The sequence below is a fragment of the Papilio xuthus genome, unplaced genomic scaffold (assembly GCF_000836235.2).
Source record: "Papilio xuthus unplaced genomic scaffold, Pxut_1.1 DF829660.1, whole genome shotgun sequence".
Classification (NCBI taxonomy): Eukaryota; Metazoa; Arthropoda; class Insecta; order Lepidoptera; family Papilionidae; genus Papilio; species Papilio xuthus.
This window is the reverse complement of record NW_013528989.1, coordinates 1,660,004-1,674,303: the sequence shown is the minus strand read 5'-3', so window position 1 is coordinate 1,674,303 and position 14,300 is coordinate 1,660,004. Positions and strand designations below refer to the sequence as shown.

Sequence of the window (14,300 nt, the reverse complement as noted above, 5' to 3'; positions counted from 1 at the left end):
ATCCCAGTTCGAGATTTAGCTCCCAGGCTTTTGCGCCACAGTCTTTTCCAAGGCAATCTTTATCTGTAGATCTAAATATATTGGTCTGTAGATAGACGTTTATATACCAGTTTTTTATGCACACTGCACACTAATTATTTACCGCCTTTCCAGAATAATTCTATTAATACATAAATCTGTCAAGTTACTTTACAATCTGAGATATTTTATCTGCAATGGTATGGAAATTTGTAATTCGTCAATGTCCTTATCTAGTTTCCTTCTTTTAAAATACAGATTTATTTAAAACCAGCTACTTTTTGCTCACTTTTCTTTCCATTGTTTCAATTGTCGTATATTGAGGGTTTTAAAAAGGGTATGTAATCGAAACAAAAACTCTTACTTCATATTATTTAGTTCATTTCTGCCCATTTTGTCATTTCAAAATATTTACAGTCGTATAAAAGTTAAAATAATATAAATGACAATTCCTTGTTCTGAATAATTTATGCACTTGATGCTAACAGCAAGAATTATTCCATAAAATTAGTAAAATAATTTCGTTTTGTATTTATAACGTATAAATAATGAGGTACATAATAAATCTATTTCCTTATTAAATAATATTACAAATGATTAACATACAAACATAGATATACAACCTATGAAATGGTTCATACAAGTTTGACGTCTCTAGAGTCATAGACAAAGATTCGTGTCGAGAGTGATTTTCATTTTCCAAATGTCATTTTATATTGTAAATGACAACACTGAAGGAATTATCCCGCCAAAAGTCTACCAAAGGCATTTTTTTCTTCACTTTTGTGCTCCGGATTTGGCATTTGTTGGAAGAAAGGCACTGTGCCGGTGTACTGGCCTTAGTAATATGTCGACATTTATATCTCCTCACTAATCATTCTGACACTTGACTTTGTAACGAAAGCGCGCCATTCGCGACAAAGGATTCTAGATAATAATGTCTAAAAACAATTATAGGTTTTATATCTATGATAGTTAAACTAATTACGTAAAGTTTAATTCTATGTTTATATTGCTTCTTATCAGTTTAATATTAATATATATCTTCACATACAAGGTTATCAAAGTGAACTTATTTGCACTCATTCAAATAATTAGCACCAGTTTTATTTCATTCATTCCAATATAATACACAAAGGAACGTTACATGAGGGCCATTACGATTTTTTTATAAGTATTTTTAAACATTATGGAATTAAAATTAAGAGATAATAGTACTATATGATTAGTACATTTAATGAGAAAATGTTCAGAAATACTTTGAAAATCACAGGGAGTAGTGAAAATGTGCAGTTTGTCTATGGTTAAAATATTTTTATACGTGTTTGTATGGTAATAGCCCGACCAGAAATATAGAACCCGTTGCCACTTTGCAGAAAAAATTGATTATTTTTTGGCGTATATTGGAAAATAATGTTTGACGCCGTTTGACATTTGGCAAGGATTTTTATATTCTTGGTGACTACAAATATGAGAGAATCCGTCACAAATACATAGTATAAACTTATATTAACTAAAAATATCACAATTGTATTATAAAAATTAAATAACGGCTAAATATAAAACTACAAATGCAAATTCAAATACGCTAAAATTTAAATAACTTTAGAGGCTGTTTAGTTACACATTCAATGTCCTGTTATAAACCATTGTCATGTGATTTGAACTCTGGAACAATAAAGATGTTATTCATTTGAAGGTTATTTTTGACATTTTCGAACTTTTCTTACCTTCATGTAAAATTAAAAAAAGATTTCTCAAATCATATTCTCTTTTATGTAAAATTTGTTAGAATTGGATATGTTAGGAAAAATTAATTATGCGTAACGCTATTATATTAAAAAATGGGTTGGACCACCCTGTATAAAAGTATGTAAATATATTCCATGAACCTATAACCATATAGAAATCCTGCCGTAATTAATGAATAGCCACGTACTTTTCACAACTCAATATCCGGTCCATTTTAAAATCTGCTTTGTTCGTATGCTTTCTGAAAAAAAAAACGATTGTGTTTATGGTTTTAATGATGACAGTCTATCTTTTTTCTTTGGCAAAAAACATGGCGGTTGTCAGTTGTCAAAAATGTTGTCTAGATTGATTTCATATTAAAAGAATTCATACTTCAACGTAAAAATTCAGATAAATGAAGAAAAATCTTTCCAGCCTTGTTATGATATTAAAATCTAAGGTTTGTAATCATAAATATTTACCTATAATAAACATAATTGGTGTCTTACACAATTTAATCACCACGTTCCATGATATATTTTGGCACTAAAATGGCAGCATCTGAAATTAAAAAAACAACTATATTCTTAGTTGTTACAAATGATAAAAACACAATACTATGCTGTATAAGACGGGCGCTTTTTTAGTACCGGGGGTTTCGAGTGACGAAAGTTTTAAAATCACTCTTGTTCCGTTCAACTAGCCCTCAAAATGCAATGATGAGAAGTATAAAAGCCTAGCGTTTTAAAACCACTGCCATTTTAAACAGATACACAGAAATACAAGTATTTAAACGCTTGATAAAAAAGGACCAATGCGCAAGTAGATTGTGGGGGGAAAAATGCCTCACAACTCAACTTGAAATGACATTTGGAAAATTTACTTTCAATAAGACGTCAAACTTGTTAAAAACTCCGTCTATCTTACTAATATTATAAATGCTAATATTTGTATGGATGGATGTTTGTTAGAGGTTATCTCGAGAACGGTTGCATGTATCTCGATGAAATTTGGCACAGATGTAGAACATATAACTAAGTTTTTTTTTAATTCCGCGCGGACAAAGTTGTGGCTGACAACTAATAGGTTATCTACATATATATCTAGTATACGTATATTTGGTCTAAATGTATGACGTTACTTGGCACGTAAATCATAAGAGTACGTACGACGCGACGTGCCAAATCAAAAGTACATGTTTATCGCGTAAGATAACAAAAGGGCAAAGGATCGAAGTGCAAAAACATTGATAATTCAGCTGTTATATGTTATTTTAAACGTGTAATACATTTTTTTTTTAATAAAAGGAAAAATAAAAATGTTATGTGACCTTTTTTAATTAATAAATATTAATTTAAATAAAATATTTGTAAGGAATTCGGACAAATAGGTTATCGACCAAACCCAATGAAATCACGATGGATAAATTTTTCTACTTCTTATAAATTGTTCGGTCATATTAAACTGAAAGTCAAGAGTGAAGTCACATAAATTCCTAAAATTTTAAATTGGCGAAATCGTTCAAAATATAATTAATAAAATTTTAAACTTCCCTCATTTTTTCTGTATGGATTTTTTTTTATTCAAGGTCAAAGGTCAAAGAGTTTTTCGTGTTTTTTATAGCAAAACGCTATGTTTTGTCGAAAAAATACCTCAGACAAAAAATATAGATTATAAAACTATCTATAAAAATGTCTTAATACTATTTTACTACGAGCCACCGTTTCTAAGATATACGATATAACGTCGAAGTTAGTCAAAAATGGTAAAATTTGTATGTAAATGTAAATTTATGGATCGATTATTAGGTTTGGAAATCGTATAGATAACCTAATTATATAACATCGGTTAAAAATCCCATTACGATTTGCTTACGCAAATTATAAAATGGCGGCGTACAAGATTTGCCGATGACATTGTTTTTTTTTGTAATACAGCTAGTATTAGTCGCCAGTGACTCCGTCCGCGTGGATATTTGAAAACCGAATTAGTGTAGCCTATGTGTACTTGCAGACTATGTTCTATACGTATATCAAATTTAATCGAGATCTGTTCAGCCGTTCTAGAGATATCTTCAAACCATCCATCCACATCACATCCATCTAAACATTCGCATTTATAAGTAAGAAAAAAAAATGAATAAATAGTATCCTATGTCCGTTTCCTGGCTCTAAGCTACCTCCTCACCAATTTTCAGGCATATCAGTAAAGCCGTTCTTGAGTTATAAATAGCGTAACTAACACCACTTTCTTTTATATAAAATCTACTAGCGGACCCGACAGACGTTGTCCTGTCTACAGGTCTTTAATTTGAATAAATTAATATGAAGTTAATATTTGGCGAAAATTGTGAATCTAAACCATTCCCAGATCCCCTTGAACACACACAAAAAATTTCATCAAAATCGCTCCAGTCGTTTGAGAGAAGTTCAGTGACATACACACTCACAGAAGAATTATATATATAAAGATGTGTAAAAACCTTTCTTTGATGCACCTCCTGTCGAAGACTTTTCATTGTTCATATTTTGCAAGAACAAACTCATTTCTGCGTCGTCATCATTTACTGTAAATAAAATTATAATAAATGTATTTATATTTAAATATAAGAGTAAATTACGTAAGAAAAAACAAATTATTTCATTTAACAATGGTAGAGCGAACTTCAACATGTTCGCAGGAATAGTCCCGACTCGCCCGGTGAAATACCACGACCATACAGAAGACGTGCAGTCTGATGAGTGTGCGTCCCGGAGGCCTTATTTACTCCTCTTTCCCTTCCCACACTTTTTCTTATAATATAAGGAAAGTATGGGAAGTGGAAGTGGACTTTCCGGATTAGAGGATGCATGGGAAGGGACAATATTTTCTTTCTGTGCATCCTCTCCTCCGTCGATTAAAGGCAACGCATATGCAATTGTGTATGTCTATGGGCAACGGTCACTTTGCTATATCAGCGATTCAGATGGCCTCGCTCGTTTGCCACCTTACGATATAAAAAAAGCTTTTGACTAAGTTATGTGTGCCTTTAAAGTTTAAGCGCTAATTATTTTTTTTAATTTTATAAGTGCATGTTAGAAGTTTGAAAGTAGTGTCAGTGATGGAGAATTTGGGGAGAGGAATAGTTTAGCGTGGTTTGGACATGTTATGCGGAGAGATGATATAAACAAAAAGTAATGAGATTGAATGAATGGCTACAAAGGAAGAGGAAGACCACAGAAAGTATTGTGTGTAAGAAGATATGCGTAAGACGTGGATTCAGATATGACGGCTGATAGAGATGTATGGAAGATTACATACTTTTTTATTAGATTTTTTTTTTTAAATTTACTAATATTTCTTTTACCATTCCAACTAAGCTCTAGGCTTGTGCTAGGATATGGTTTACGACAATAGTCGAAAGGCGGGATTTGAACCTCCGACCTCGTGATCGGAAAACCCTTAACCATTAGATTATTGACGCTATTAAAATATAATATATTTATATATATTTTATTATAATAATATACTATACCTTCAGTTGTTTTATTATCTGTAATTTCAATGTATTTATCTTCGATGAATGCTTTTGATGCTAACAATTTAAGATTTTCTTCATCGAAGGGATCTAAAAGGAAGAAATATATTAAGACAACAGGAGGCCTAATTTTAGTCCTATTTCCCTTCCCACCATATTACTTATAAGTAAAGGATGGTAAATGGAAGTGGATTTTCCGGATCAGGGATGTATGAAAAGGGAAAATATTCTCTTTCTGTGCATCCCCTCCGTCGATTAAAGGTAGGCAACGCATATGCAATTGCGTGTCTCAACGATCGCTTCTTCTAGTTGCCGCTCACTCGTTTGCAAACTTATGATATAATTTTTTTTTTACGACAACTTTCTTTTGCAAATCAAACTCTTAGCTTGCTCTATGACAGGTATGGCGAATCTTTACATGTACCAACTTAATAAAAATAAATTATAATGACGTCATGGCACTTTATAAAGTGAATAGGTAGGCTAAGTGTTAGGAAGAAAATTCGACACTGTGTCGGTGTACTGGCGCAACACTAGCCTTACTAAAATGTCGACGTTTATGTCCCCTCACTATTCATTCTGACACTGAACTATGTAACGAAAGCACGTCGTTCGCGCCAAAGGATTCTAACTAATAACGTCTAAAATTAGAAATGACAGATTTATTATAGTTCCGATATAAATGCACCTATTTAAGTTCCTGACAGTTAACGACTGGCCTATTAGCTTCCGTGGGTGTCCACATAAGTCCAGTTGTATGACAGCGTATTCGAGCTCGACTGGAATACTGAGCTGGCTTGATATGAACAGGGATTAGTTCAATTCATGAAAAATGTCATACCTTTTGTTACAGAATCAATGTTTGTTTTTGTAATTTTCTCCGTGATTTCTGTGTTCATATTCATAAGCTTTGCGCTGATGGATTCATCATCGTTATTATCTGAAGAAATTATTAACATTGAAATTAAGTAATCTGTAGGTCTAGCATGATTGTGATAATAGTCATCGTATCACCGATATGTATTAAAATTTGTGTAAAGTACATCAGAAATCTCATACTAATTTTGACGATGTCGATCCGAAAGCGATTGTCACAAATATTCATGCTAGGCCCCACTGTTTATAAAGTAAGGCTAGTCAAATTCCATACATGGCGACATGATATTCGTAATTTTCAGTTATTTTGTATAAATTGTGAGAAATCTAATTGAGATTTTACTTCTTATTAATATAAATGCGAATGTTTAGATGTATTTAAGCGTAATTCGATGACATTACGTTAGAGGGCGACATTAAAAAAGTAGAAAGATACCGGCACATAGTGGCGCCGTGAGATTTTATTTATTTACTATATCGAGTAAGTCTTTTGTTATTTTTCAGTAGAGAAGAGTGAGTTTTAACAATGATCGGAGAAAAGTGTTGTACTTAAATTACTTACATTTCTTATATCGTAGTGTTTTGTATATATTTTGTGTTAAGTTATAATTATAATTCCATAATAAACATTTAAAGCGAAGAGTGTGTTGCTTTTATTTGAACAAGATGTATGTTAGAAATCTCCATAACGACTGTATGGATCTCGCTGAAATTTAGCATAGATGTAGAACATCGTCTAGAACAGTCTTTCCCAAAGTGTGCGATAATGCCCCCTTGTGTGCGCTGCAGGTCTCAAGTTGCGGATTATAGTAAAAGTTTCGTTTACAATTCATCGTTAATATACATATATAGGTCACAATAATTAATTAATTTAATTTGAAGTTATAGTGGTTTTTAAATATGTGAAAATATGGGGGCGCTAAAAAAATATTTATTCTCAAAGTGGGCAGTAGACAAAATAAGTTTGGGAACCACTGGTCTATAAGAACACATAGATTAATTAAGTTTTTTTAATCCCGCTCGGACAGAGCGGCGGGGGTAGCGTAATAATTATGTGAGAAAAATAGTGGACCAGAAATTTACAATTAACGAGTTTTATTAAAATACACAATTTGTCTATGGTTATTGCCGTCATTTATGGAATCTGACGTTTGATATAAGATTTATCGTTGGTTTCTAAGACCAAAATCTTTGTAAAAAAACTTTTAGGTCACTGCGCCATCGAAGTATATTAAAATTATATTTACAAAATATTACTTACATTCTGCATTTTCCAATATATTTTTTGTTGCATTACCTATACGGTATGCTAATTCCATTGGGTCAACGTCTATAATAAAAATAAAGATTAGATTAAATTTGTTTAAAACATACTGTTTGGAAATTCGACTGTGTGCCGGTGTGCGCAACACTAGCCTTATTAAAATATCAACGTGTCCCCTCACTAATCTGACATCATCATCATCAGCTCACTATACGTCCCCACCGAGGGGCTCGGAGCTTACCCTAAGTTAAGGGAGATTAAGCCATAGTCAACCACGCTGGCCAAGTGCGGTTTGGTTGACTTCACACATATTTGAATTTCTTCACAGTTATGTGCAGTTTGCATCACGATGTTTTCCTACACCGTAAGAACTTCGGATAAATGTACATATGAAAATCGGAAATGGAAAAACACATTGGTACATGGCGGGATTCGAACCCAGGACCTGCAGATTGCAAGTCAAGTGCTTGACCACTGAGCCACCGACGCTCCTCAAATATGACTAATCTGACACTTGACTTGATTCTTTCTAATATTGTCTAAAAATATTATACGAACAATTTCCTATACACAATTAAGAATGCAAACCACATAGAGATAAAGAGTTTGATAAAACAATTTGCGGAGTCTACTATTTGGCTAGACAAATTACAAAATGACAGCGTACAGTTGTAGACGCCAGCAAAAAGAGCGTCGGTCGCTCAGGGGTTTCAACACTTGACTTGTATTTAAGGTTGGCAACACTGATTGTGGATGTCTATGGACAGCGTTCGCGTCGCCATTTTGTCGTATTTATTAAAAAAATTGCACTAACCTGTTGTTTCTAATAAGCGCGACTGAACTTCTGGGCTGTACGTGTCGAGATATTCCTTTATGGCCATTGAAAAATTGTCGAAGTCATTGTTCACTTCGGCTAAGGTCAAATATCCTAGAGATAAAATTAATATGCTCTTCACGAACCTAAAAAAAGGAGTTGACATCAGTTTTTATTGTAATTTTATCAATTTTATTTAATTAAGAAATTTTAAAATGTAAATAGTAATATTAAATTTTAAGTATTATTTTTAACTGTATAGCATTAAGTTTTAAATTAGCAGTAAGTAAAAAAGTATTAATTTATAAGCAACTAGTGTTAGAATTTTGTGAATAATTTAAATAAAGTAACCAAAGTCTCTGGCCACAACATGCTAGGGGGAACGAGAGGGCGACATAGCGCCGCCCATAAAAGAAAACCTAAAAAAGGATCGGAAATTAATAATATCCCCTTATATGTTAGGCGTATAAGTTGTTTGAGAGATCAAAATCTCTGTATAAAACATATCATCCCTGTTATTTGACAAAACAGAGATAATAGGGGATGTTGGCCACAGAAAAACGATGGTTGCATGATGTATAAAAAAACCTCTATAAATGGACTGGCTATGAAACGTTACATTTTGTGCCTATTTGATTTTCATCAATGGCTCTGATGGTAGCATTATGTAGCGGTGAGGATTCCAACTAATAATAGCTGTAATTTCCAAGCAATAGCCTATCTATTTATAGTGATTAGTGGATAAAGCTTATTAAACTCTTAATTAAAAGTACAGTCGCCTACATTTGCGGTGTTTCAGTTACAGAATAAATTACTTAAAGTAACTTGTTACAAATAAAGAGTGCTAACGATGTATTGATCGATAATTTTTATCTTATATCTTTAAATGAGCAATTCTTGTATATATTATTGGAATCTCGGAATCGGCTCCAACGATTTTCATAAAATTTAGTATATAGAGGGTTTCGGGGGCGATAAATCGATCTAGCTAGGAATCATTTTTAGAAAATGTCATTTTACTCGTGTTTTATCGATAATCAACTTAAACATAAACTTAACTTTTTCTATCGATAAGATAGAAAAATATTATTCAAATTTCATCATTTTATTAGTAATTCCTACTCAAATCTAAATTCCAAAAAACACAATTTAAAAATCGGTCATCCAGGTGCTTAATATTAACTTGATTAGATACAGTTACAAAATCTATAAAATATTGTTATTTCAAAGCGTAAAGGGCGTTTAAACTATTTGCACTTATGTTGTGAAGGAACACTATCACTGATGGTGACTGTACTTTAATTAAAATGTATTGATTATTGTTTTCTTTTAATAGAATTCAGAAAACAAGTTGAAAATATACTAATAATGATAACCTTTTATACAGATACAAGATAATTTAAGCCTTGAGAATGCAAACAATTTCTCACAACTTAATTGTTAATTAGAACGCGTTTTAAGCTTTGAAATAACATCTGATAATGGTTTATGACGTCATTTATCATATTAACTGGCGAAATATTTTAAGGAAATTAAAACAGTTAACGTTAATTAACCGTAAAAAGTTATTTTTAATCTAAAATTAAACACGAAAAACGATTTGCAAAGTCAATTATGTACGAACAAAGGGTGACGACTAGTGAATTATAAAAATGGTCTTGGCAGACAGATGGACGAGCAACAAAGTGATCCTATAAAGGTTTCCTTTTGTCCTTCCGAGGTACGGAACCTCAAAAAGCCGAGACCAATACAACTTTAGCCCACAGTAAAAAATAAAACTTAGGAATGTATTATACGTGTTTGTAAAAGTAATTTGTACTAATACTAGCTGTCACCCGCGACTCCCTCCGCGTGGATACATATATATAAAAAACTTAATAAGTGTAGCCCACCCCCATCCATCCTCATCACATCCATCTAAACATTCGCATTTATAATATTAGTAAGTTAAATAAAAATCAGCTCAAGGCATAAATTCGAATAAAAAAAATAAGCAAATAGTATCCTATGTCCGTCTCCTGGCTCTAAGCTACCTCCTCAACAATTTTCAGGCATATCGGTAAAGCCGTTCTTGAGCTATAAATAGTTTAACTAACACCACTTTCTTTTATATATATATATATATATAAAAGAGTGTTTAAACGCGCTAATGTCAAGAACTACTGGATTTGAAAAACTCTTCTTTTGTTGGATAGTCCATTTATAAAGGAAGGCTTTAGGCTATATAACATTACGTTGCGACCAATAGGAGCGAAGAAAAATGCTATTAAAAGATAATCGCGATAGTTTCTCCGACAACCACGCGAACGAAGTCGCGGGCACAGCTAGTTTGTTATAAGGATATTTTCTGCTACAACGCCTGCAAAAGGCAAATTGTGAAAATCTTACTAATATTATAAATGCGAATGTTTAGATGGATGTTTGAAAATATCTTTGAAACGACTGAACGGAACTCGATGAAATTTGGCATACATATAGAACAGAGTGTAGAAGAGCATATAGACAACATATTATTTTAATTCTTATATCGTATAGTAACTAATTAAAATAAAAAATGAATAAAATTACCGCATTTCAAAATTAAAGCCGTGTATGCAGACGGCATAGGAAAACAAATACACATACGAATCGACATACATGACTCTACCAAATCGTGCAATAAACAAAAAACCTAACAGATTTGTTCGACTGTCATTTTTTTTTTGAAAAGAAAAAATCCGAAGATGAAATTAAATCATTTTTAAATATAGAACAATTGATGCGAATTACAATAAATTGAACAAAAACATGCGCTTAATTGTAAAGTAATTGCAAATATTTAGTTCGATGTTTGTTTGAAGTGATATTAAGGCTGCATGGATCTTGATCAAATTTGGCACAGATATAAAATAGTTTGGAGGAACGCAATGGTTATTTACTAAGTTTTTTTTTAATTCTGCACGAACGAAGTCGCGGGTTACAGCTAGTAAGAAATATTAAAGATTTTACCAAAATTGGACAGTCTACGGTAAAAGTAATGAATCAAAAAGTTTTCTGAGAAAACACAATGTAGATTAAAAATTGATGTTATCAAGAAAAATAACCACTTTAGTTGCTCACAATATTAAAAAAAAACTTACTGCATTTTGCTTATATTAACTACGTTTGCGATATTAACAACTGACAACCGCACACGTTCACTGTCCAAGGGCGACTGGCTCGAGTTGTGTATATCTCTGAACCGGTTCAAAAGTTCAACTCACTTAAACTTGAACCGTTGAGTGGTAACTCAACTAAATTGACAGCTCATCGTGATGTAACATAACTGCAACTAACAGTGGTAGAGACCACTTTAACATCTTCGCCCAAATTGGCCGGTTTGCCCGGAGCAATACAATGACCACACAACACATGCGTCAAATGGAAGCAATTCCAATTAGTTTGATGAGTGTGAGTCCCAGAGGACTAGTTTTAGTCCTCTTTTACTTTCCAACCTTTCTATTAAAAGGAAAGAATGGAAAACGGCGTGGCCGGCAACGCATCTGCGGTTCCTCTGGCGCTGCGGATGTCCATGGGCGTCGGATCAAATAATATTAGGCGATTCGTTGCTCGTTTGCCCCCTTCTCCTATAAAAAAAAAAAAATGGAAGTGGATTTTCCGGATGGGATGCATAGGAAGGGAAAATATTATTTTTCTGCGCATCTGCAATTGCGTATATCTATGGGCAACAGTCATTTCGCTATTTCATCGATTTTAGGTGGCCGCTGGCTCGTTTGCCACCTTATGATATAACAAAATAATGAAAGGAAGACGGACAAAAAATATAAATAAGAAGACCTTGAAAGAGCCGTTCAAGAAGTTAAAAATAAATCACTTTCACTGGGAAAAGCAGTCACTGTATATGCTGTTCCAAAAAGCACTATACACGACTATATCAACAAAGATATTGTAAAGATACCCCGCACTGGAAAGAAGGCCATATTTACTGAAGGACAAGAAAAGGAATTAGAAAAGACATTTTAAAATGTAGCAGATTACTTTATGGTCTAACTATAATGATGGTGGGAAAAATAGCTTTCACATTTGCTGAAGTCATCATCATCTTCAGGTCACTATACGTCCCCACCGAGGGGCTCGGAGCCTACCCTAAGTTGAGGGTGATTAGGCCATAGTCAACCACGCTGGCCCAATTCGGGTTGGTTGACTTCACACATATCTTTGAATTTCTTCTCAGATATATGCAGGTTGCATCACGATGTTTTCCTTCACCGTAAGAATGTCGGATAAATGTACATATGTAAATCGGAAATGGAAAAACACATTGGTACATGGCGGGATTCGAACCCAGGACCTGCAGATTGCAAGTCAAGTGCTTGACCACTTTGCTGAAGTATTAAAGCACAATTTTGATAAGAATACTGCAATGGTGGGAGAAGATTGCTTTTATGGTTTTAAAAAAGAAATCACAATATTTCTCTGCGAAAACCTAAAGCCACTTGCCGCGTAAAAATATGTCTAATGCTTTAATGAGAGAAGCTCTAGTTGTTTCTATAGGAAAAGTACATCCATCGGGATGGATCCAAACTCACCTATTTACAGAATGGTTTCAACACTTCGTAGAATATGTGAAACCAACAGAACCATCCCTAGTGCTCTTGATTCTTGATGGCCATTACAGCCACACTAAGAACATAGATTTTAGATTAAGAGTGGTAGAACCCGCTTTAACATCTTCGTACGAATTGGCCAGATTTATCCGGTGAAATACCACCACCACACAGAAAACAGGCGTGAAGTGGAAGCAATTCCGCGTTTCGTCTGATGAGTGTGCGTCCCGGAGGCCTAATTTAGTCCTCTTTCCCTGCCCACCCTTTTCTTACAAGGAAAGGATGGGAAGTGGAAGCGGACTTTCCGGACGAGGGGATGCATGAAAAGGGAAAATATTTTCTTTCTGTGCATTCTCTCCTCCGTCGATTAAAGGTAGGCAACGCATATGCAATTGCGTATGTCTATGGGCAATGGTCACTTCGCTACTTCAGCGATTTCAGGTGGCCGCTCGCTCGTTTGCCACCTTATGATATAAAAAAAAAAGATTTGATAGATCTAGCAAAACAACATTATGTGACAATCCTATCTATGACATTGTACGCATAAAGTTCAACCACTGGACCGCACTTTCATGGGACCCTTAAAATCTTATTATAGTGAAGAAGTTTGGGTGTTTCTCAGAGAAACTAGACCGTTACCACCATATGACGTTGTTGAGTTATTCGGAGAAGACTTATCTGTGATTATTGTGACTAATTATACTTAATTATAATATATGTTATTTTACGTTATTTTGTTTAAAAAAAAATGATTACATAAAGATCTAAAGACTATAAAATTGTTACAAAGATAAGAAATCTATTAGTTTTTAAGGAAAAATGTTAGTAAATGTCAAAAAAATATGTGAATTTGGAACATATACTTTATAAAAAATCAAAGCCATTTAGTAGCAGGACTTTGATGGCGATTTTAATAAGGTTTCTCATGTTAGTTACCTTTGAGTGTTGTTATTATTAAAGTTCAATAGTTTTTCAATCATTTAATGTATTTTTTACTGAGCCATCCCGTTTTTAAATTTATCCTTCAAAAACAAACTAGTATTACAAGCTGCAGTTCCTGTACTACTGCTCCGCCGGTGGGGAAGCGCGGGGATCCCTTACCCCACTGACTTGCGCCACGCCATTCTGCCCGCCGACAAAAATCGACCCTACTTTGTATTGACTTTGCGTTACGACTGTCAGTTACCAATCCACCTTTTATTCCAATTGCTAAGACACATACACACACATGAACAAATGGCTTTACTCCCAAAACTTGACGAAGTTAGGAGAGACTGAAAACCAGTCTTTAATGATAAGCTGGAGTCAGCATTAGCTAAGCCTCTTTCCACTGACCAAGAACAACATTTTTTACCCCAATTTAAAATAATGATCTTGTGAGAAAAACAAGGTAATGTAATATTTGACTTATGACCTGATGACTAAAGGAATGCACCGAGAATCTCTGTACTACTAAATCTCTAATCTCACCTTGTAATAGCTTATCGGGCTTAA

At 33.7% G+C, this 14,300-nt stretch overlaps 1 protein-coding gene across 2 annotated transcripts; it reads right to left on the bottom strand.

The window, feature by feature from the left end:
• Positions 1 to 1,195: 1,195 nt before the first annotated feature.
• Positions 1,196 to 11,729, bottom strand: LOC106116046 (uncharacterized). Of its 2 annotated transcripts, XR_001227787.1 has the most exons (9): positions 11,340 to 11,729; positions 8,221 to 8,366; positions 7,404 to 7,472; positions 6,108 to 6,206; positions 5,264 to 5,356; positions 4,232 to 4,315; positions 2,232 to 2,310; positions 1,958 to 2,011; positions 1,196 to 1,686 (listed from the first exon to the last, which is right to left on the bottom strand). XR_001227787.1 is itself a non-coding variant. In XM_013309769.1 (8 exons), the coding sequence occupies exons 1-7, from the start codon at positions 11,342 to 11,344 to the stop codon at positions 2,264 to 2,266; spliced, it is 543 nt and encodes a 180-aa protein (XP_013165223.1). In that variant the 5' UTR covers positions 11,345 to 11,728; the 3' UTR covers positions 1,829 to 2,011; positions 2,232 to 2,263. The 2 variants fall into 2 exon arrangements, 1 of the variants encoding a protein (XP_013165223.1); XM_013309769.1 differs by lacking the exon at positions 1,196 to 1,686 and having other exon boundaries at positions 1,829 to 2,011; positions 11,340 to 11,728.
• Positions 11,730 to 14,300: the final 2,571 nt, after the last annotated feature.